Source organism: Fringilla coelebs (genome assembly GCF_963513975.1).
Source record: "Fringilla coelebs genome assembly, chromosome: 18".
NCBI lineage: Eukaryota > Metazoa > Chordata > Aves > Passeriformes > Fringillidae > Fringilla > Fringilla coelebs.
The window spans coordinates 14,713,048-14,737,673 of record NC_140044.1 but is presented as its reverse complement, the minus strand read 5'-3'; the positions used below and the strand labels follow the sequence as shown (position 1 = coordinate 14,737,673).

Sequence of the window (24,626 nt, the reverse complement as noted above, 5' to 3'; positions counted from 1 at the left end):
CAAGTCTATAGGCCAAACACCAAATATATCAGCAAATACAGAAACAGACTTATGGAAGCACCACATCACTGGACTCCAGCTTTGGTTCTGCTAAACTTCTAGGGATGTTTTTCACGTAGGAATGCTTGAACCGAGAAAAAAATAAAGTGTTAGCTTGGCCTATTCCAAATCTGATATAAATTCCATTTTGCTAAATAAATTGGCTGTGTGAAATGCAAAGTGTTTGAACGCATTCATTTACACCAAACCTTTAAATGTAAGGTGGCTTAAAAATGGAAAGATCTATAATGACAAATTAACATATAAATTGCAACAAAGAATGAGCATGCACAGAAGGCAGGTAAAAATCTCAGCACTGGGAGCAACACAGCTTTGCTGAAACCAAGGAATTCTGTCTTTTAAAATCACCTGAGGATACAGCTCACAGCAGGATTGTTGATTTAGCAATAAGGTCTAAAATAAGACCAAATAACATATTTTGATAGTTTATTTCTGGTGTGATTTTTAACTCAAAAAAATTGAGGTTTGTTTGTAGTAGGTTTAGTTAGGAAGCAGAACATGGAGATTATACTGACTAAAGGTGATGGCTAAGATTTCTGATGGGGACATACGGCTGGTGAGGCAAGACTGTAGGGAAATGTGACTATAATAGATAATGCATAACTGCTTCCACATGGAGACAAAATAAGATACACCAAGTGTAGGGCACTGGCAGATCCTAAGAGAACCTTGAAACACAGAAAATTCATTTGAATTCAAACAAGACCCACGGTACAAACATGGAAAACAAGAAGCTTGTCCAGATCAGTAGACCAAGAAGCAGGAATTCCTTTCAGTGTTTGGATACATTTTGGATGTACACCATGAGAATGCAAGACACTAGAATGTATTTATGTGTGTGTAGGTGGACAAAGAATATGGGCCATAAGCACATAAAGAAATGATTTCAAAGGCTTAAGCAAGAACTGATGTATGGGACATGAGAACAGCCACCCAAGAGGAAGATGAACAAATGAGTGAGCAAAGAGAAGCATGGAAAATCTGCATCGAAATACAAAGGGCTCAAGGGAAAAAAACCAACCAAGAACACAAAAGAGGTCCTGGGACTGACAAAAGAAATGCCTTCATTGTTAGAGAAGAACTCCAGGAGTAGTAAGGAAAAGAATGAGTGCATTTGTCCAAAGAGAAAACTAAGGACAACACAGCCAAATGAGAAATTAAAACATCCCTTAACATCTTAATTTTTGGATAGGGAGTACAACAGCATGGCAAGAATAGCTTTTTCCTCTTCATATAGGAAGAAACTGGTGACAAAGACAGGGTGAAGAAGAAACATCCACAGCTTAGAAAGGAAGATGCAAAACAATGCTTAACTTCTGTATTAGAAAATGTAAATGGCAACAGAGGAAGGTGAAGAGAGAAAAAAACTGTTTTCATTACACTCTTGCAAAAAAATCCTCCCCTTTCCCCCCAAAAAGAACAACCCCAAACCTAAACGAAACCCCCACACCATCTCTGAACATCCTAAGCTTGCTTAGAGGCAACAGAAGAGCTGTCAACAGGACGACTGGCAGTAATAAGAGCAGTGCACACAGCAACTCCTCCCTGACCCTATGGGCATTTCTGTGGCACTGCAGGACAGAGACAGAATGATGTGGATGCTCCTTCACCAGTACCCACCTCACACTCCCCCTGTTTGTTGGTTCTGTCTCATAAAGGATCTTTTTAGAACTAACAGCAATATCAGTTCTAGACTTTCTGTTTCTTTTCCTTTTAAAATAAAAGAAGGTCTCAATGCCTCTTACCTCCTAAACCAGGATGTAAACCTTGTGGACCTTGGTTTTGCTGCTGCATCACCATGAAGTTGGGGGGTACGTTCCCCTGTTGCACCATAGGATTACGACTGGGAGAACTGACAGGCTGTGGGAAGCCCTGGGGAAGAGTGCTGCTCTGGGCAGGCCTTGGTCCCAGCTGCTGCTGTGTCTGGTTAACGGTGGGAGATGAGGCAGGAGAGCCCTGCTGGAAGGAGGAGGGAGAAGAAGCAGGAGACTTATTGGTCAGGTGGGGCTGTTGTAGTGGGGTAGGAACCCGTGAGGGCCCTCCCTGAAGGCTTTTCATTTGAGGAGCAGTAAACTGGCCAGGATTGCTCATCTGGGGAAAGTTTGAGTGAGCCTGAGAAGCTTGCTGGCTTCCAAAGGGATATGGAGGTGGAGGATGAGTAGGAGTTTGTACTGTTGCTAGAGATGGTCTTGCTTGAAGCTGCTGCTGCATTTGTCCAGGCAACGGGGCCTTTTTCCAGCCCTGGTTTACTGTCAATGTACCCAGCGCTCCCTGGGTTGGAGGAGGCTGGAGTGCTCCAGAAGGAAGCTGGCTCCAGCCAGGGGGAACTGGAACCTGTGCTGGTGAAGTGAATGAAGGTCGAATACCCTGCGGTGGCTGCTGATGCGGCTGGGGAGGCCGATTCTGCAACTGCTGCTGCTGCTGTAGCTGCTGAAAGTTGGCTGAGTTCATCTGCCTGTTTACAGGAACTGACTGCATTGAATGGAGCTGAGGAGCTAAAGATCCAGATGGATGATTTTGTTGCTGCATATTTAGCCCAGATAAGAGTGGGTCCATTGCATCTAATAAAAATAGCAAAGAAAAATAATTTTTAAAAAACCCATCCCAAAACAACAAAGGCTAAATTGCTTGCTTGCATTTTCTTACTCTGCATAAAAAATTCATATTCCAGAGAAGCCAGGTCTTATCAATTTATATCCTCTAAAATAAAGCACAAAAGCCCCACAATGCTACAGACTGATGTAAGCCTTTTACACACTCAGAACTGCAGAATCACAGAGTATCTCAGCTGGAAGGACCATTGAGTCCAAATCCCTGCTCCTGGCAGGATCACCTAAAATCAAACCACAGGACAAAGAGCATCATTCAGACACTCCCAGAACTCTGTCAGTCTTGGTGCCATGACCACTTCCCTGGGGAACCTGCGAAGAATTACCCCAAACATTCACACCCACCAGACCCCCAATTCTTAACTTACCCTTCCTGAAAAGAAGGGAAAAAAGAGCACCAGAAATATTCCTGCCTCATTGAACGAATCCTTCTCTTACCTTCACACTAAACATAAATCTCAGTCATGACAGTTCAAGTGCAAAAATACAATTGCCATTGCTCAACACATCTGAACAAAACACCAAGCAAGCTGGTGACTTATTAGGCATTCAAATTATTTGAAAAAATTTAACAGATTAAGGGGGAAGGGAGGTTTTCACAGGAAGAGTAGCTCCCAGAAAGACAGGGAAAATGCTCCAGAACAATTCTGGAGTACTCTCATGAGTACACACTCAAGCCTGTGTGCTGAAGAATCAAAGTTTAAGAACTTTTTCAGATCAGTATTATGACTAAATTTTACCACCTGGCTGTGAGGAAGGCCGAGGTGTTCGTGGCTGCAGCTCAGCACTAGCACCACTTGCCACCATAGAGGAGGGCACATTTCCACCCTGGGACATCATGACAGCTGCAGCATTGCTCATTCTTATTAAACCTTAAAAAACAAAAATAGAAACCATCAAGTCTTGCAGTTACATAGAGAAGAATTTTAGACTTTTTCTTTTAACAAGAAAAAAATATATTTGTCAGTAAAACTTCAAGACTTCAAGAATTGTTTGTCCAAAATAACCTGAGGATACAACTCTCTGTCTGAAAGCTCAGATTCCCTGGTATCAAACAAACAAGTTCAGGTCATGCTGTAGGTCTTTCTTTAACACCAAATTTTAAAAAAGAGCATAAATGGAAACACTACTGACTCATTAATTAATGTGGGCCTGACCTACCACTGAAAGCACCAAGTGACAAGATTGTATCAAAGCTGTATATGTAACTCAGGCTTTTGCAACATCTGAAACTAGAAAGTAACTGAGGCATTGCAAGAGGAAAAAAAATTTCAATGTTTCACTTCCAGGGGCTGTAATTTTCTGAAATGATTGCAACTGTTGCCCTGTTGGTTCTATTGCTGTTTTGTTGTTGACCTGCAGACAGGAAATGAAGAAGCTGATGAGGACAGTGGAGAGTAGAGCTCTTCAGTCTTTGTTAAGGACAAAAATTTCACTGCTGTTTAATTAGGTTTCTACAAAGCTGAAATATTCTTTCCATTCCTTCTCCTCAAAGGCAACAAATGCATCTTAGATAAACGGACCAAAAATGCTCCTGGTTTAATTGCTTTAAATTCCATTAACTGAAATATTAGTTATTTATTCTGCCTTATGATTCAGCTATTTTAATAAATTAGATAGTAGCTTTCTTTGTAAGAACTCTTTGTCAAATTTGAGTTTTGTAGTTAAAAATTCCTTATGAGGATACAGTACTCTAAAATATAGTTAGAAAACTACACATTTCCACAAAAATCCCTTCTTTATGATCAGATCTCAAAAGTTTATCAGAAAATAAGAGTAACAAAGACAGTGTCCCATCCTTCCCACAATTCTAATGGATTTAATCTAAGTCAGTTTATTGTACACTGAATCAAGACTTATGCACATTTCCAAAAAGGCAACCAAGCAGAACGCTGTGAAAAATTGTGCATATTTCAAAGTGAATTCGCTACACTCAACTCATGTGCTTCAACAGACTGTATGTAAAAACTCCAAACAAAGCAACCACCCAACAATCCAACAAAACCCCAAACCACCTCACAATACCTGAAAACAAACCAATGGGCCCTGCCAAAATCACTCCAAAGTTTGTGGGGCGCAATGCACCCAGCAATTCATTTACATGGCACAGGACATGGTCTAAGGCACCAGAGCAGACATTAATTTCAACGGCAATTAGAATTCTGCAAACAAGAGCTGCTGTAAGCAGCAGCGTTCCGTGAGCCCAGCAGTGAATCTGGAGTGTCTGGGGGATTTACCTTGCCCCCCCTGCATGGGGAATCCCGTGTCCATGCGCATGGCGCCGCTCGCTCCCAGGGGCCCGTTGATCCGCACGTCCTGGCTCCTGCTCTGGGCTAAAGCCAAGTTGATGGCACCTTCCCCTAAAGCAAGGCACAGGTTGGGTGAACAGGAGGGACAGAAAAGCAGAACACAGGCTTTGCAAAAGGACATTTAAAAGACGCCAAGGAAGGAAGAACAGGCTTCACCTCCAGGGCACACTTTAGAAGGACACTTACACATCACAGCACCCCTCTGGATTTCAGTTTAAAGAAGAACAAAGGTCATGACAAGCATTGCCTGCCCTTGATTCCATCCTGAGGGCGCTCCTGGACAACTGTCCTGAATGGATATGCTAACTGTGAAAGCCACTGAAAACTTGTCTTAAAGAAAGCCTCATATGAAACAACAGGGAAAGAAGATCAGCAAACTCTTTCCCAGTCAACACACAGACAACATTTTTCAGGAGGGTTCCTGGTGCCCAGAGCATTTCCAGCTTTCGTTTTTATTATTAGTAAATGTTATTGAAAGAATAAAAACCCTGAGCTACCTTTTTCACTAAAGCCAAAGTAATAACTTAAAAGTTTTGCAGTGCTAACCAAATACACAAAACTGCTTTTTGAGTCTACTTCAATGTGAGCTCTGGAAGCAGATTAGGTGTGAAATACCTTCAATCTGAACGGAGAGAATGCCCAGGTCTCGGAGCTGCTGGTTGTTGTTCTGAGCCAGGATCCGCAGCCGCTCGGCAGCTTCCCGGGGGATGTTGAAGGTGACACGAACGCTGTTCCAAGGCTCTATCTTCTGCACTTTTAACTTGTTGGATTCTTAAAAGAAAAACAATCAAAGTCAGTGCAAAGGCAATTTTTAAGCACATCTGATGAAACAACTTGGTGAAAAGGTTGAAAAAAATGAAACCTTATTTGGCTTTGAAAATTGCCAGTGCTTAGTCCCAGGTACAGGAGATTTTTCCCCACCCACGTGTACAGCAACCAATGCTGCCAAACCACATCAGGGATTTTCCAAAAAATAGCAGTCAAAAAACTACTCAAATGACAACCAATGCAATATATAACAGAATCACTTGATAGTATTACTTAAAAACTGAAATATTCTGTGGATAAACTACTTTGGAAAGATAAGAAAATATCTAATAAAACAGATTTCATACAATTATAGGTATTAGGTCTGGGTTGGAAGGGACCTTAAAGGCAATCTCATCCCACCTCCCGCCATGGCAGGGACACCTTCCACTGTCTCAGGGTGCTCCAAGCCCCACCCAGCCTGGCCTTGGACATTTCCAGGGATGTGACAGTCACATCTGGGCACCCTGTGCCAGGGCCTCCCCAGCCTCACAGGGAACAATTTCCTCCTAATATCCCATCTAAAATCTACACTCCTTCATCTTAAAGCCATTCCCCCTCGTCCTGTCCCTCCACCCCTTGTCCCAGGTCCCTCTGCAGCTCTCCCGGAGCCCCTTTAGGCCCTGGAAGGGGCTCTGAGCTCTCCCTGCAGCCTCCTCTTCTCCAGGTGAGGGCCCCCAGCTCTCCCAGCCTGTCCCAGAGCAGAGGGGCTCCAGCCCTGTGGTACAGGACAGTGAACTGGTACAGGTCTGGTTTGTGAACCAGATGAATGTGGGAAGAAACTGACTACAGGAATGAAATGATTGAAATATTTGCTCTACAAATGGTTGTGAAACCTTTTTTTTTTTTTTTGACAAGACCAGTGCCAACAGACTCCTAGCCATATTTCATTGATTTCTACCTTATTATTTAGTTTTCTGGGTAAGCATTTCAAATCCACTGCCAAAAAGCATCTCAAAGTCATGCAAGATATTCACTTGCAGGTTTTCTGAACACCTGTTCTACAAATGAGCATTTCTACATAGATCAGTGGTGTTCACAGTAACTGCAGAAAGGTTGGGCAGTTATGCTGGATACATTATCCAAAGTGATACCTACCTAAATGATGGCTACAAATGCAGTTAAGGATAATTTTAAAAGTACTCCCAATATAGCTTTATAAGTTTCCAGTTTCTATCTTTCTGTAAAGAAAGTTCATCTCAAAACAGAAAGCACTGACCCAAATTTTCATCAGCCAGCTCTTCCACTGTAACCTCAGATTTACTAAGCATTTGCTAATTTTGAGGTCTGAAAAACACGTTAGTTAAGAATGCCAACACTCACTCCTATTTAGGAAGCTCTTGTTCACCACTAATTCACCAAGGCCCTTTTGCTGCTACAGCAATGGAATTATTAAATTCATCCTCGTACCACCTATAAACCTGGTTTTGGCTGAAACATGGCAGGAGTTTTACAATCCTCTTTTGCTGACGCTTGAACAACCCCATATTTTCTGTTATTAATGTTCCAATATTTTACATAGAAAAATTGTATCATCAGTTTCAATATTTCTATGTATTGGTACCCAAGTTTCTAATTTTTCAAGCACTGCATCTGCCAAGATAACCTCATGTTATTTACTAACACCAAATTCAGGACATCCTATTTTGTCCTGAATCAGTTCAAATAACTTCACAGATGGATAATTTTCAAATTAACTGGACATTGATTTTAAAAATTTGCTTTCTCAGCTGAGGTCTGAATCATGTTTATTAATCCTGGCATTAATATTTATGACAGACTCAGCATGCAGATGCCTCTAACAAAGATGACTATGTGCAGTTATAGACTGGATTCATTTTATATCAAAAGCTACACAATTGATCTGTGGTATTACACACATCCCTTCACAGTAATGGTCTGTTAGCTTCCATCTCCTTCCAACTGTTTGTAAGACATAGCTCAAAACTGCTATTTCTCTGCAGTATTTTTGTCATTTATCTTATTATCTTTTGCAATTTATATTTTATCCCAGCTTTTTTATCTCTCTGAGCAACAGCAAGAACCCATCAAACTGATGCCAGCTGACTAGACAGACAAAACTGAAAGAAAGGAATAAAGTGACAAAGAAATCCAGTTTGGTTATTGAGAAGTAATGTGTTCTTTTCCTGAAAAGGTGTTTGACACTGTTGAAGAAAACAATCAAGGCTACCTAACTGTGCAGCCATCAGCAATCAGCACAGGGCCTTTTGCAACATGCTCAGACAGGGGACAATGTCTTCTTGCAGATCTAAACATGCTGGTAATGGATGGCCCAAAAAGCCTGTTATCACTGACTTGCCATGGAGCTGTTCCCAGAGCTGGATGAGCATCCAGGGGTATATCAGGGCCCTACTCATTCCCCAACACAAATCAATCAATCAATCAATCAATCAATCAATCAGGTAGGACAGGTCAGAAAAGGGCAATAATATCACAGGTACTGGAAAGTGAACCCATTCTCAGATGAACTGAAATTGTTTAAGTTGGAGAGTTTGGGCAGTAAAACATCTGTGTGAACAAGCCTGGTTTCACTTTTTTATAGCACAGCCATGTGTAATAGAGGGACATGAAAGAGAATGAAACCAGATGAAATGTGGAAACAGAAGAGAAATGAATGAACTTGCCAAATAAATCAGTTTTAAACAACAAAACAACTGCAGACACTTGTAGTCTGCATTTCTGGGAAGAACAGCTTGCAAATTCACTAAGAATAACCCCAACAAATTATCATTACAAACTAATTTGCTCAAACCCAATATAATCTATTTTTTGTGCAAGTACCCTGACTACCTAAATAAGCATGTTAAGGACAGCTGGAAAGAGACAAGAAGGCACATTACCCATGTCTAAAAGGCCAGGCACATTCTCCAGTATGGTATCCAGCTTCTGCTCAAAGTCTCTGTCACTTATATTTCCTTTAAAAGCCACAAAGATTGTGGAATCCCCAGGAGCAGCCTCCTGTTTCAGTTCATCTTCCTCCAGTCCTGAATCAAAATCCACCTCTAAGTCTTCCATAGCTGAGGAGTACAAGGAGGCATGTGTATCTTTTAAGTTAGGTAGATCATCCAAAACCATTGTTTCCAACAATGAGAGCCTGTCAGACGTCAAGGTGATGCTTGGAAAGGAAAAAGAGAATTATAATACATATAATAATAATTGGGTAAGGACATTAACAGCTGCTTTCAGTGGCACATTTGGTCATTGACAGAAAAACCTACCTGGTGACCCAGTATTGGGGTCTGTGAGACCAAGTGTGTGAGGCTGAAAATGGGGGCCATGGCAGTGCCCAAGCTGTTCCTCCACTAGGACAAACAGAAGGGGGTTCTTGGCAGAATCGTGCTGCATGTGACTTGAGAAGTATTCCAGTTGATCTAAAAGACAGACAAGTAGAAAGGAAGGTAGAGGATAAAAAATCAGAGGAAAATGAATTTTACTCATTTCTGTGTCATAGAGGGGACAAGCAAGTACCTGGTACCAACGCTGCAGTGCCCAACTGTCAGGAGACTAAAACTCACAGCAACAGCTGAATTGCAGAATGATAGGAAGAATCACCAAATTTAATTTTAGAGACTGCAGATGCAATAGGTCCAAAGCAGTAGGAAAGCCACAGCATATTTTTACCAGCAGAAATGTAGCATTTAAAAAATATTTTACTCACACCCAGCTAAATCTCAGGCATACTGTGCCTACTTTCCTAAAGCTTGTAAAGATTTAGGTGTTTTCAGCTTCTTATGCACATAACAACCTGAAATCTGCCCCCCTGTCACAGCCCACAGCTCCCACCATGCCTCCACATCACACTCAGACAAGAATGAATTCAGAAGGTCAAGTCCCACACCTGATGGATCTTGCTCAATGAAATGTCTAAAATTTGCAATAAACTTTGACATTATGACAATTATCTAAGCTGTTACAGAAGTGCAATCTGTGCTAAAAGGATTCCTCAACTTTCAGTGGACACCACCTATGTTAGGATACACATTTTCCCACTCCATCACAAGGGCAATGGCACTGTCCTTTCCAGGTGAGACCTCTGCTCTAACATTCAGCACTTTGCAAATACTGCTAAAAGATCCAAACCACCTGTGGAAACAGCCAAAAAAGGGACCTATTCCTGACCACCACAGATCAAATTCATTCACCAGCCAGTACTGTCAAGATCTCATGACTCCAAAGCTGTGGGTATTTGGCACAACCCACCCAGAAGGTTTAGCTCAGGACAACATACCCTTACACAAGATACAGATTGGGGTTTTGGCAGAGGTTCAAGCTCCCAACACAAAACCACAACTTTGAGATGAAATGTGAGGTACTGGCCAGAAAACAGCCTTTTCTAATAAAAAAATCTAACAGCGTTAGAAAAGCCCAGATTCAACTCTGCACTGTTTGCACACTCACACAAGGCTGCTGAAGGGACAATATTCCAAAGGAAAAATCAGGGGCTTGAAGTCACAAATTCCCATTGCTTTTAGTCAGATCTGTACACATACACTGACTACATTTACAAAGCACTGTGGTTTCTTTCTCCCTTACAACTCTACCCCACACCAGGCAACCCAACAGCACTAAGGAAAAATCCCCTACTTCACATGGAGTTTCTCTCTCATCCTGTACCACAAGTCCTCATCCCCAAATCTCAGATTAAAAACCAAGTGAATTTTGTCTCACAAGCTCTTCTGCAGTCCTGCATCAGAAAGTAAGTTTAATGTTTCACAGGTACTGATCTATTTCTATAGTGCTTTCATATACTTATTATGCCTTAGAAATTTAAAAGATGGGCAATAGAGAAATAAATTTTAAAAATTCATTACCAGGTGAACACAGAGACTATGAAATCTTTTTTCTTTCCCTTGTTGCTAGGGTTTGTGTCTAAATTACTGCTCTGAGTGTTGGCACCTCCATTAAGGCAAACTCCTCAGTTTTACGTCAGGTGCCCAGATAATGAGAATCACAATTAACAGGAGTCTGTGAAAAAATGTTTTAACTGATTTTCACACAATTTCTTGGACAGGTAACTTCCTTACCCAAGCTGGCTTTACATTACCCAGGAGAACAGTCCTTCTCCTTCCGCATTCCTATATCTTTTATTTTACATCCACTGACTCCAGGGAGAGAGGAGCTGAGGGTCCTACAAAAATGCCCTCTTTAATGGCCAAACACAGTCATTCTGTGCAAGGAAGGAGGCAAGCATCCTGTGAAATATAAGCACTATATTTTGAGGAAAATTACATAGAATGTTATTTGTCAGAAAATCACGAGTAAATTTTTTAGGGTGAGAAATTTCAGCTCAAAATACAGGCTCCTACATGTTGAAAAGGTACAGCTGCTTGGAGGTGATGGGGTTTTGCACCTGCCGTGAGAAACATGAGTACTCCTGACAATCCCTAATACCAAAAAAATAAGAATTTATCTACAAGAACACAAACATTTCAGATCTTTTTTTAATAGAGGTGTCTGAAGCCTCCATCTTCCCTGTGAAAGAGCAGAAGATCCCCAGATTGCTTAAATCTGGTTTTTAAACAATTCATAAACATCAGCCTCATCTGAATGCGCTAAAATCTGACAGGATTTGTTGAAGTTATTGCCCTTTGTAAACACTGTAATAATTGAGTTTTCTAAATCCCAAAGGACCACAGGCCTCATTTCACCTGACTCAGAGAACCGCAGGACTGCAGGGTTATTGTGAGGGAAGGAAACAAACCAAGACCGAGGCTTAAATTTTACCTCCCAGATGAGCACATACAACTACAGCTCTCTTTGCATTTTTTCTTCATATTATGCTCCTCAAGGATCTCTGCTATATTCATCTGCACGCTTTCCCTCCAAACACATGAACTTTTGTCTGTTCCTATACTCAGGTATCATTTATCTCAACTATGAGAAAGTGATGATTTACAAAATTTTCCTTTCCAGGCAGTGCACAGCACACCATCCATATCAGAGCAAATGAATCCCAGCTGCACAGCGTCCTAACAACTTCTGTAATCTCATGGTTATAGGGTTGGCTTCCATAAATCCTGAGCAAGCACTTGACCATAATTAGCAGGTACCTTCCCTCAACACTCTTCCATACAAACACAAAAAGCCTTCAGCATAAGCACACACAGGTAGAACAATGCTCATTCAACAATCCCTTAAACCAGAACTCCCAGCAGGGTGTGGAGGGTCTCTGATAAGTAAGAACGACCCCTGAACTGATCTGCACAACCACAGCACACTTGGGGAATTCCAGCACCCATGCTCACTTGGCAGCACAAGAAGGTCTCAGACCACCATCCTTCCTTCAAAAAGCACACATGGTCTCCTTCCTGCCCCTGCTCCTTTAGAGTTTCCAAATTAGTGTCTCCTATTATACAATTGTTTCTGGAAAGTCAGAGCAAGTCCAGTGCTACCACATGGCAACCACTTATCCTCAAACCAGGCCTGGAACTGGCTACAGCAACAAAACCAGTGCTATGCCTCTTTATTATAAAGTTGGTCTTATTCAGTACAGTCTAATTAATAAAAATATCTAACTGAAGTAAGAGAGGTGGGGATAAACAGCCAAATAACAGATAAATGGTCAAAATGCACCTGCACTGTTGTATGGGAACAGGGGGCAGAAGAGCTCGGCCCACGAAGATCAGAGTGTCCAACCCAAAGGGTGGAGGGCACACTCAGCTTATGCATAAAACAACTGACCCACTAACATGTGCAAAAGAGGGGCTTCAGAGGAAGAATTCCCACAGGATAGAGGATGCCACAGTTGAGAGCTGGGCTGATGGACAGCTGGGTCACACACACACCACTGGGAGCCCCAGGGCATTTTGTTGTCCCCAGCAGCAGCCTGACAGGCAGCCTGCACAACAAACCCAGCACCACGTGGCTGGGCAAGGCTCAGAAAATCCCATCCAGAGCCCAGGACAGATGGGATTAGAGCAAAATCTGAAACAGCCAGTTGTCACTAACTGGGGAGCAGCTGAACATGGGAAAGCTGGCAGGCTCTGGAGTACCTGGAAGTGGTGGTCTCTGGAGTGAAAAAAACAGCACAAAGGAAAAGAACTCCAAATGATACCTTGGTATTTTTGCCCCAAGGTTCACTCAACTCATCCAAACTTATGCCAATTAGTCTCTCAAACAAAACTTGAAATTTTTTTTCCTGCTTTCCCTTATCTATTGCACTACACAGAGCACACAGTCAAATCAAGGCTTTGTCTGGCCACCTGTTCCAGGTTTTCTGCCACAGTCTATTGATTTCCAAGCTTTTTAAAATATTCAAAATGAACACTTTCACAACTGATGTCACATCAGAACCTGCACTCTTGCAAAACAAATAAAAAGTACTAAAACCATGCTCTACATCTCAACATGTACTCTTCCAAATGACACAAAAGATTGGGAAGGTTGAGAGCAGAAGGAAGGATGGATTGATGCCCTTCACTAGCAGATGGCAAAGCTGGCACTAAGCAGGGTCCTCATCTTCACACTGACATTATTTAAAGCTGCAACACGGAAGGGAAAGAGATGAAGCTACAGCCAAACCCCTTGGGGAAACCAGAATTGAAAGTGAGGAGAAAAAGTCTGGGATAGCAGTAGCAATGTTATTTCTAAAGGATTCATGCTGCATTTGCTGACACTGAAAAATGGTTTTCAAGTGACATAATAGAAAAAAATATCAGGAATAAAGGATGCCTTGGCAAACACACTTTCATGTTTTCTGATTCTTTTGTTTTAGGTGTCAGTAAGAAAAATATGTAGAGATTTTCATGATGGGACAGAGGAGGTTCAGCATTGCCAGAACAGTCCTGAGCTTCCTTTTAACCTGTGCACTGGCACACAGTCACACAGGCTGTGTTTAAAGTATAACACCCATAAACCCCTAAAACACTGATCACAGCACTGTCTCTCCTGGAGATTTGGTAACAGTGTATTATCCTCCTACAACTGTTTCCTTTGTTGCCCAGCATAGCACTTGCCCATCTTAGAGCTTGTTAAACCTGAGCAATGAATAAAGCTAGACACCCATATCCATTCTATGATACAAAGATTAAAATAATACGGCTTTGGGGAAAAAAAACCAAGCAAAACCCCACAAAACAAAAACCCAACAAAACTTTTAAACAAATTCCAGGCAAGTGTATATAACAATATAACACAAGGAGATTAAATAAGACTAAGAATCATGGTTATGATAGGAAAGAATACCTAAAAATAAACATGCACTAAAATTTCCTCTAAAACAACTTGACCAGGGCTCCAGTAATTTTGAATTCCGAACATTGGTGTTAGCTGAATGACACCACTAAAGCATCTCAACTGTTCTCTTTGGGAGGAGCAGCCACAAACCTGATGGCAAATACCCCTAACCCTGCATGGCCGAGTGGGAAGTCAGCTCCAGAGCCAGCCCAGCCCTGCAAACACAGCAGTGAGGAGAGGCAGGGGGAGAATTTATAAAAACAACAGATAATAAGACACATCATATGCTTATTTTACCTACCAAAACAAATTTCACAACTTCAGTATTGTGGGGTGTGCAACAGGACTTCAGGTAATTCCAGGCTGGCAAACATGGTTAAACAGAAAGTCCCAAATATGGAATCCTGAAAGAAAATATAACATTTCATCAGACAGTGATGTGAAATAACAGAAATACTGAACATACTGGTGAATAGCTCCCTTTTTATTAAGCAGTTTTGCACCAAGTCAAACACTCTCCTCAGCAATGTAAAAAGCACATATTACTATATTCAGATTTGAACAGCAAAGCCTGAAGAACTTGAAAAATCAACCTTTCATTACAGGCAGAAAATGGAATACTTTCTTTAGCTGGAAATTACATTCTATTCTTCAAAAAAGGGCAAGTTTTATCTACAATAATGTATTTATTTAAGCCTTAGGACAAGTTCATCTTGATTAAACTAATCTTCAGAACAGAGTAACCAGCACAGCCAGGATGTCCCCCCACTCATCCTGAGTAGGTGCCTAAACCAGCTCAGGTTCAGCTCATTCCAGAAGCACGTTCCAAGCCCACAGGACCACCTCAGGCAGACATTGTTGCTGCAGGTGGCCAGCATGGAGAGGTGAATTCACTCCTAGGCCCTGCTCCTGGGCTCACCAAGCTGCACTCCAGCTCCTGGGATCATAAAAGCACAGCAGTAAAGCTAAATGGCTTCAGGACAACAAAACACCGCCCCTTAAATCAACGGGGTTTATAGGCACAGCTCAGGGGTGCTTCTCAAGGAGATTTTCTGCTTATGCGCTTGCCTGCTCATCAGTGGGGAAGGTGCCCAAAAACAAACAGGGGAAGCAGAAAATGGAAGAACACTCAGAAAGAAAAAGCAGAGATTTGTTGTCTTCTATCTAGACAACAAAGCAAAATTGCTTTAAAAGCCTTATTGTGCTGCAGCCTGTGTACTTTGCACTAACCCAGCAACTCAGAGAGAAGGAAAGAGGTTTTACATTAAATCACATCATAGAGGCTTTGCAGCACTTTTAATGGTCATCTAACACTTTTCACCCTCTTGTATCTTCTTGTATTTCTAAGTAATTGTAACTCATGAAGTGTAGCACCAAGTTGAATGCCTGATGGATAAACCACAAGCAGTCACCTGTTTTTAGCCATATGCACCTACCTAAATACCATGACCAGAACTAAGCTGAGGAGCAAAATCAAAATTTGAAATAGGAAATTTTAGTATTGTTGTATAAGCCAAAACTAAAAAAGGTTTTCACATTTTACAGCAGATACTGCACTAGTTCTACTTTTTTTTCACCCTTTTCATAAAAGGATGCTCCACAGCCTAAAGCTGAGCCCTGCAACAAACTGGCTACCTCCAAAGCCAGACCAAGACTTCATAGGACAGACTGCACCATGGAAAAGCTGTTTCTAAGGAAGTCTCCAAGGTGCAGCAGCCAGTCCCCATGGTGAAAGCCTGTGCCTTAGCCCAGCAGGGTGAGGGTGATTTGGGCTAAAGTGTGGGGAAGTGGAGGGAAGAAAAAAAATCTTCTGAACTCCTTGGTGCAAGGAACCAAAGGGGTTTTGTTCCTTCAGTTCTCCCTTTTGAGTGTCCCTCACCATGACACCCAACCGCTCCAAAGAAGGACTGGGACAGACAGGGAAAGACAGGCTGCCCTAGCAAGATCCAGTGAGAAACTGAGGATGGTCAGCATGGGACCATCCTCATGGGAATAAGAAAAAAATAACTGCTATGGGAATAAGAAAAAATAACTGCTGCTGTCTCCATCCCCATTATGCACATGGGATGAGACCAAATTTGGTTAAGGAAAATAAGTAATCAACATTGGTTCATTAATTCCAGCTTTCACTACAGTAAGTTATCTGACAGACCTGGACACTGAACACAAGGAATCACAGAAAGGAAACACTTGTGAAGTGTTGCAGCTACAGAAGAGTTTTGTTTAGAGTTTATGCTTTCCCAAACACGAAGAAAACAAACCAAGCACGTCTCCAGCAAGGCAGGCTTCGTTCACTCACACTGACAGAACTGGTCACTGCTCCTCACACTGGTCTGCTGCGCTCCCATAGCCCTCAAACTAAAAACACTGAAACCCAAATGTTTCTGGCAAAGAGAAAATTACAGCTTGTTATAACACACATAACTCTTTGCAGCGCTATCCTGATGTAGTCTGACAGCAGGTGTAATGAAACATCAGTTTGTTAAAGGTTCAAGAAGTTTGCTGAAAGCCCACGACTCATGCCAAGCTGCAATGGACATGCCTCAACTGAGCCATTCGCTTTTATTCCAACAGAGTTTGACTGCTGAGGTGCTCAGGGCTGCTCTAAAAAGCAGAATGATAACTTCAGAATTAGCAGCTAAGTTAGCTATGTAGAAATTACCCCTTTCAGCAGCTGAGATACAAACCAAGGCAGATGCCAGGACAAGGGAAATGGGAATCAGCAATTTTCTTGGGAGCTGCAGTCCACCCAGCACAGTATTTGGTCAATCAATTCCCATTAGCTGAGTTACTAATTTCCCATGGTAAGGTTAGTTTCATTTGGAAGAAGCACACTGAACACTGACAGAGCTTTGCAGTATATAGCTTTCCACAAGGATCCACCAACGCAATGAGCAAACAAAATGAGATGCTATTTAAAATCAGGAGCATCTTGACTGTATTTGATCTTGCCTTCAAAAGTTATGAAAAATGCCTTTTTAAGTAGCAATCTGCGCTCTGTGTTACAACAAGTTTTTTATTTAAACCAGAATTTAACTACCACTACCAGACCTTTCTGGGCTGACACACCCCACAGGTGCTCCTTTATCACCAAATGCTCACAGGGCTTCCTAAACACCAATATAACAAGCCCAGAAATCCATGTGATCATCAGCACTGAACTGAGGTTTGACTGAAAACTGCACCTTCTGCAATATTATTCCTTCTTACATCTAATAAACATCCAGGAAATCTCAGGGAAGCTTTTAAAATTCTGAAATTATGTAAAGAAAGAAAAAAGAATTGAATCTAAAACAAACAGCTTAAAAGTAATTATTTGATAGGAGACACTCAGTATACCAAGGAGACTCTTTTCCCTGACTAAAAAACTAATCTTCATATAACAGAAGTAGGTACACCTTTGGTTAAAATCAAGATTATTCTGAGAGTTTCCTGACTGTATAAAAACTGGCAGCTTATTCTGTGCTGCTCTGGGCTTTTAGAAAAATTGAGTTTCAAGTGTTATTTATTGTTACTACCGCCATTAAGAACCACACAAGCAGCTTAGGACCTTCTGGTAAAATGCGGATGCAACAGAAGAGAGCAATGCATTGGAGAGCAATGCATTCTCGTAGGGATGAGAAGAGCACTCCCTAAAAACCCTTCAAAGAAACATTTTGCCATGCATGGCAAGGGGCAGGAACGAGGCAGTCTTTAAGGTCTCCCCCAACCCAAACCATTCTGGGATTCTGTAAAGGCAGACCAGAGGCTTAACTCAGTCTCTGTGAGCACCACACAGAAACCACAATGAAAAACAATCTTACACCAGCTGCATGGTCCTGGAAGGCAGTTTGATTTTCAAAACAATAAAAATTATAAAATTCAAATTATTTGCATAGGACTTGGAGAATTCAGTAGCATGCATCTTTTGGTGGAATAACTAGATCCCTTTCATCCACCAGACCTAAAGCTTCAGGTCCCATATATGCAACTGAGCATAAGCAACTTCCTGTCCCAAACTATTATATAAATTAATTTAAACATGGTACCATTCATCTCCTGTCATTTTCTATTTTTCATACCAATCAAATCCAAAGCCCTGGGTAGGGCTATGCTTCAGGGCACTCATGCCAGCTGGAGAAGCAGGCAAGTGGTCTTGGGTCCAAGAAGATGATGGTCCTCATGAACTCCGGAGTCCCACATGTGTCTCCACCCCTCACCCCAGCTCCCAAACCAACAGCACTGTCACACACTGGTTGCTTTTCTTTTCTCCCAAACGCATAAAGAAGAGTTATTTACTGAGTTACAGCCTCAGGGCTCTCACATATACATGACCAATTCAGTATTTATTCCTATTTCTGATTACTAGAGCAGCAATTTTTGATGTGCCATTCAGCGTGCAGGTGGGATGCTGTTCCACTGGATGGAAAATGATTTCTCAATTGACTGAGAGAAATCCCTCGCTCCTGGACCTCTGGAAAACTTCCACTAGCAGCCTGCATAATCCAAAGCTTAGATTAACTTTAAACTCGAGCAGCATCACTCTAATTAGCCAGGGCACAAGACAATCTAAGTTATCTTCATCCTCCTGAGCTAAACCTCCAGCCCTCCATACAGGAGCACTCTGACTCCAGGGCTGAAATGCTCAGTTATCTGCAATTAATGGATGGCTCCTGCTGAAGAACATCAGTGACCTGCTCTGGAGGGAACAGCAGAGTCTGCAACAGTGACAAGACAAAACACAAACTATCCCTGGCTCCAGTAAAGCAAAGGTGACTTGCTTGTCTGGCTGGTGGAAATGGCGAGACTCGCCTGGAGATGGAAAACACCTCACCTGATGAAGCATCTTCCCTTCTGCCTCAGCTTGGTATCATCTGGGCTTATTTCTCCTTCCACTGCTGGCCCTCACCTGTTCCCAGCCCTACACATTCTTTCTCATTCCTTCTGCTCCAGCTGTGCATTAAGGAAAAAGCTTATGCTTGAAGGCAGTTTTTGCAGCACTGAGGGTCAAGTCCTGCTGCTCAGTGCCCTCCTCACACCATCCCTACACCACAGCTTTGCATTTCCCAACAGAGACCGCAGGATTTTGAAAGACACCCTCATCACGCCTTCTGCCCTTCAGAGGTTCTCCAGTGACCTATAAAATTTCACCATTCTCAATGCAAACTGTTACAGCCACATTAACTCTTCAATCCCTTCAGCAACAAAGCCTTTGCCACTGCAAATCTATTAAATTTAGTGAGTCTGTGTAATTGGGTTGTAACTCCAGCTTCCAAATGAAAGCAATTGCTGTCATACTAGAAAATCAAAATATATTTAAGATTTAGTTGTCATGTTGAAACATTCAACATCTCCCACAAAGGCAGGAACCTTTGTCATGCTCATGCAGCACAAAAAATGGCATTACAGCTGTTCAGCAGAATTTACCTCCACAACCTGTATTTTCAAATATTTAAGCCACTGAAAAATGGAAACACCTACACTTCCAGATGCACAAGGACCTGGAATTCTTTGGCTTCTCTACCCACAGTAGTTTCTTATGTTAGAGAAGCACCTACTTTTTTACTAGAAAGATGTAAAATTACTCCATCACCTGGAAGCCTGTTGTAAACAACCCCTTCCTCCAAGTCCTACATAAGGACAGGCCTTCCAGAGAGAGTGGCTGAAGAGCACTGCTGGGAGATTTCCAGCCCAAGTCCAATGGCTAACAGGAGACCCTTCCTTGGGCTCAAGATACTAAGAAATGTCATTTCTCAACTGAAGGAGGCACGTGTGCAGCCCCCCATATTCTGATCTTTCCTCTCCTAGGAGAGTCTGGACACAGTGTTACTGTAAAACATTTCCTCCTGGAGCCGGGTAAGTTTCCAAGGAAGCCACACGGCTCAGAGGATACTTAGAATCTCTGGCAAACACCGCGGAGCCGCGCTGCGGGCGCTGGGGCAGCCCCCAGGCCGCAGACCTGGCCTTTCTGAACACATGCCCTGAAACCTTTGTTTCTCACTCCACAAGATATGTAGAAAAGCTGGGACCATTTGCTATAACTTGAAAAGAGCTGCCAAATCCAAATGTTGTGGTCATTTCACTTGGTAACCTTTATGGAAAATGCCAGATTTGCTCTTTGTGGTTGTTTTCATATATAGGAAATACTGAAAGGTGCCTTAGCTAAAGATCCAGTCAGAACAACACACAATAATTGCAAAACCAACAAGAGGCACAGTCTTTCTTCTAAGAGAGGTTTTACTACAATAAAACGTCTGAGAAAGGTTTCCCTACAGTTCCCAGCGAGGGGAATTAGCAAAAAATGTGTCTACGAGGAGGCTGAGGGGTTATGGAGAGACAAAGCTGATGAAGCTCCAACCTGCTGCCAGGATGCAGAGCCACAGAAGAGCTCTGTCCTTCCATTCCCCAAAGCAGCAGGGAAAGAATCAGAGCCCTGAGCTTGCTGAGATGGTTTTAAAGTAGCTGAAATTTAGAGAAACGCAGAAATCGCATGGAGGGAACGAGGGAAGAGCCCTTTTCCGACTGGTTTAAGAGTCACCGAGGACCCGAACAAAAGCGAAACGTCAACGCGCCCCGGCTGACACGGCACAAAGCCGTCACCGCCCGCATGAGGTCAGGGCTGAGGGACCGGCTCACACAGCGGCCGGCCCGCGGGCAGCTCCCGTATCTGACAGCGCTGCCGGCCCGGCCGCGCTCCCTCCCGGGCCGGCCCGAGCCGCGGCCTGGGAGCGCGGCCGAGGCCGGTTGCGGGCCGGGCAGGGTCGGCTCCGCGCCGGGCGTGCGGGGCCGCAGGCCGCGGGCGGGCTCTGCCGCCGCACGCTGACAGGCTCCTGCCGAGCGCCCCGGCACCGCCGGCGCCGCCGAAACGCCCCCGGCCCGGCCGCTCCGCCGCCGGCGGCGCGGACCCGTCACCGCTCCGCGCCCCGCCAGGCCCCGCCGCCCCTTCCCCCGCGCCGCGGGCTCGGCCTGCGCCCCGCCTGGGCCGGCCCCGGCCCCGCCGCTGCCGCTGCCGCCGTCGCCGTCGCCGCCGCGTCCCGACCCCCGCCCCGCCCTCCCCTCACCTGGACCCGCCGCCGCCGCCGGGGGCGCGCGCGGGGCCGCGGGGGCGCGCGGGGCGGGGGTCGCGCGCGGCCCGGGACTCCAGCGCCGCTCCGCCGCCTGCGCCGCGCACGTGACCCGCGCGCGCCTGCGCCCGAGCGCGCGGGGGCGGGGGGGGCACCGCGACCCCCGGGCGGGCCCCGGGGACACGGCGGGGACACGGCGGGGAAACAGCGGGGAAACAGCGGGGACCGACACCGGGGACACGGCGGGGAAACAGCGGGGACCGACACCGGGGACACGGCGAAGACACGGCGGGGACCGACACCGGGGACACGGCGGGGACACGGCGGGGAAACAGCGGGGACCGACACTGGGGACACAGCGGGGACACAGCGGGGACCGGCACCGGGGACACGGCGGGGACTGACACCGGGGACACGGCGGAGACCGGCACCGGAGACCGGCACCGGGGACACGGCGGCACCCGCGCCCCCGCCACAGGGACCCCGCTGGGCTCCCCCGGCACGGGAGAGCTGGGCCTCCCCCCGAGGGGACCCGCGGTGGCGGCTGCTTCTGGGAGTGGGGACAGGCTGTCTGCCGGATGAAGCTGCAGAAAAAATAATAACTGGGGCCTTTATAGGAAATTTCCAGGAATTTAGGTTTATGAATTCGGATGAATTTTAATTCAGAACGTTTCATCCAAAGGTTTTTGACTCTTTGAACATCACTGAATTATACTTCATTTTACCAGCGGGGAGATGGGGAAGAAGCAAGGGAGGGACATGTTATGGACTCAGCAAAGGCCACAATGCTGAATTTTAATAAAAAGTGTGTTAATGTGGTTAACGAACCAGCCCATGGGCCCCAAATCCCCTGGGGGCAATGCTAGACCCCTAAAATCCCTAAATCCCCTCATCACAGGGGGGTTCCACAGCTGAAGGGACCCTCACAGGGCACACAGCCCTTTGGCTTGTCTCTCCCTACATCCTTTATGAATGTGAGAAATGATCAATACAAAACCTCAGAAGTATCTTGTTTCCTGCCCATTGTTGCTGTGGCAGAAAGCTCTTGTCTGGCAGTAGGGAAGAAGTGACACACATGGCAATTCCTCTTTCAGGGTAGGAAAAACAATTAAAAGTCCTTTATGGGAAAAATAAAAATTGTTCCTACAGAAGCACATGTGATTCAGTAGCTTGAGCAGGTTCAGTGGCCTGAGGAGGGGTTTCAGGAGAGTGTGTGCAGCTGGAGCCAGCCCTCACAGCCACCCTTGGCTTCCTGTGGAATACTGCTGGAAAAACAACATGAAAAAGGGAATTCTTTTAATCTTAATTTTTGATTTTGTAAAACCTTTTAAATGCAACAAACCCACATCTCATCGGGCATTATTGCTTGCAACATAGATAAAACCACTTTTTATGAATTCATCTATAACTGCATTCCACAAAGCCCACAAAAACAAATCATTAATGTCATGGTCAGCATGGGATTTATCTGGAGCATTGCCTCTGCTGGTGTGTCAGAGCTGTGGGCAGAGTGCTGCTCCCTGGCTGTGCAGCTCCCGGGCTGCCACGGCGCGAGCAATCCTTCAGTCCAGGACTGCTCTGCCGTGCCTTCTTGTGTCTTCCACAGCCCCTGGGGAGCAATTCCAGCACTTGTCCAATGTGCTGAGACAAGGGCAAGGCCCCCCAAGACCCTCTGGGATGTCAGGTCTGAGGAGGTGGGGATCAGTCCCAGCGAGGAGCGCTCCATTCGTCTGATCATCCCTGGGAGTTTCCATTTGCCTTCGTGTTGATTCCCAGGCTTTGCCTAGCTCTGCTCCTGGCTTTGGGACTGGCTGGAAACACAAGGAAGCTGAGTGAAAATTTATTTGGTACCAAGAATTAACCTTTCTTTCCCAAGTGACTTCATGTTTTCCTTGTTTCATGAGACTCTTCTTAAACCAGCTGCCCTGAACTTCCTTCTCCAGCCTCATCTTCCCCAAAAAGCAATGCCTAACACAGAGACATCAGAGCGCTGCTTCCAAAAAACTTGCAAAATTTCCCACTCCTGTTGCTGTTCTTGTCATACCAGATTGTCCCTCAGATTCTTGGCTTGTTTGGCTTTATCTGTATTATGCACATTAGTACCAGGCACTTCTCAAATCCCTCAGCAAACAAGAACAAGCCAAATGCCATTTTCCAAAACCTTACTTTTCTGGAAGCACAATACTGAGGTGTCCCACCAAGATCTGCTCAAACCATCCAAGTCCTGTGACTTTCTGCTCTGGGGTTGAGAGATCCCACAGGGACAACTTCCCTGTGCCTAATCACAAAGGGAGTTTGCAAACAAACCCTCCCCTCCTGAGCAGCCTGAGGCCTGCACATCCCCTTCACTCTTCAGAGCACACTGCTTCCCTTGGCTTCTGACGCTTCTGCCCACTGCTGGGAAAGACCCGAACTGCTTCAGTCTCCACATACTTAAAATGAACACAAGTTCTCTTAGAATAGCCTTGTCACAAGGGTAAGGAAGCAAAAGGAAAGGGGAGCTGAAGGGACACCAGGGTGACAGGACACAGCCAAAGACCTTTTTGAGGCATCTCTGCTGGAGATTTGCAGTTGAAGGACCCCCAGGTGGCCTTGGCACCTGTTGGCAGAGGGGAAAAGGGACAATGTGATGTGGAGGAGTGAGAGGGAAGAAACATGGGGCAGCTTCAGACCCAGCACATCACATCCCTGCTGCAGAGTGTGCTGCAGGCTGAGCTCACTGCACAGCCTGGGTGTTCCTGGGTCTGCCCAGGCTCTGTACAGCATAAACAACACAGGAGAAGCTGTGGCTGCCCCATCCCTGGAAGTGCCCCAGGCCAGGCTGGAGACGGTCTGGAGCAACCTGGGATAGTGGAAGGTGTCCCTGCCCAGGGCAGGGACTGGAGCTGGATAGACTCTAAGGTCCCCTCCAATCCAAACTATTCTGTGATTTTTTGTGGTTCTGTTTGTGGAACTCATCCAGGAGCAGACCCTCAGTTTGTCTGGGATGCTGAAGCTTTGCTGCAAAACGATGACACAGAATGATACCAGAGCTCCTGCAGGGAAGGAGGGCTACCTGCAGCAGAGACAGGTGTTTAAACTGCCTCATTGTCCACAACAGAACACAAAGGCATTTGATATCATGACAATCAAATTTGTAGGTTTATTTACATGCATTTTCATATGGCAGTGTTCTCAAATGACAGGTGTTACACAGAAAAATGACTTGAACAAAATAATTTCCCTCTAACACTGGTACAATGCTCACTTGGAGAGAAGGAAGGGAGATGTGCTGCCCTGCAGTCACTCTCACTTTGGATCTGGTGTTTTGTTAAACTGTAAGCGTGGTGAGAAGGAGAGGTGGGCAGTTGGCCACAGATGTGACAGGTGAGGCAGGGCTGCACAGGAGCTCATCTCTCCTCCTCCACTCTGAGGACATGGAAAGGTGGAACCTGCTGCCTGGGGAGTCCTGGCTGGGCCAGGAACACTCCTGATGGGGGAAGGTCCGGGCTGCCCAGGAGCTGTTGTAACACAGGATGCTCCCCACAGGCAGCCAGGGTCAGCTCTGCCAGGACAATCTGCACCTAAACGTGCTGTGACCACTGCTGAGCCCTTCCAGGGCA

At 44.8% G+C, this 24,626-nt stretch overlaps 1 protein-coding gene across 7 annotated transcripts in view; it reads right to left on the bottom strand.

Annotated features, from left to right (window-relative positions):
• Positions 1-21,107, bottom strand: part of NCOA6 (nuclear receptor coactivator 6) — a 44,015-nt gene extending 22,908 nt beyond the window's left edge. For 5 of the 7 annotated variants that reach the window (XM_084218188.1, XM_084218189.1, XM_084218190.1 and 2 more), the window contains exons 1-8: positions 21,022-21,107; positions 14,283-14,385; positions 9,025-9,177; positions 8,647-8,921; positions 5,594-5,749; positions 4,907-5,029; positions 3,413-3,541; positions 1,806-2,621 (exon numbers count right to left, since the gene is read on the bottom strand). In XM_084218188.1, coding sequence (XP_084074314.1) covers positions 1,806-2,621; positions 3,413-3,541; positions 4,907-5,029; positions 5,594-5,749; positions 8,647-8,881 — 1,459 coding nt within the window. In that variant the 5' untranslated portion in view covers positions 8,882-8,921; positions 9,025-9,177; positions 14,283-14,385; positions 21,022-21,107. The remainder of the gene's footprint in view (positions 1-1,805; positions 2,622-3,412; positions 3,542-4,906; positions 5,030-5,593; positions 5,750-8,646; positions 8,922-9,024; positions 9,178-14,282; positions 14,386-21,021) is intronic. The other 2 variants (XM_084218191.1, XM_084218194.1) reach the window with 2 other exon arrangements.
• Positions 21,108-24,626: the final 3,519 nt, after the last annotated feature.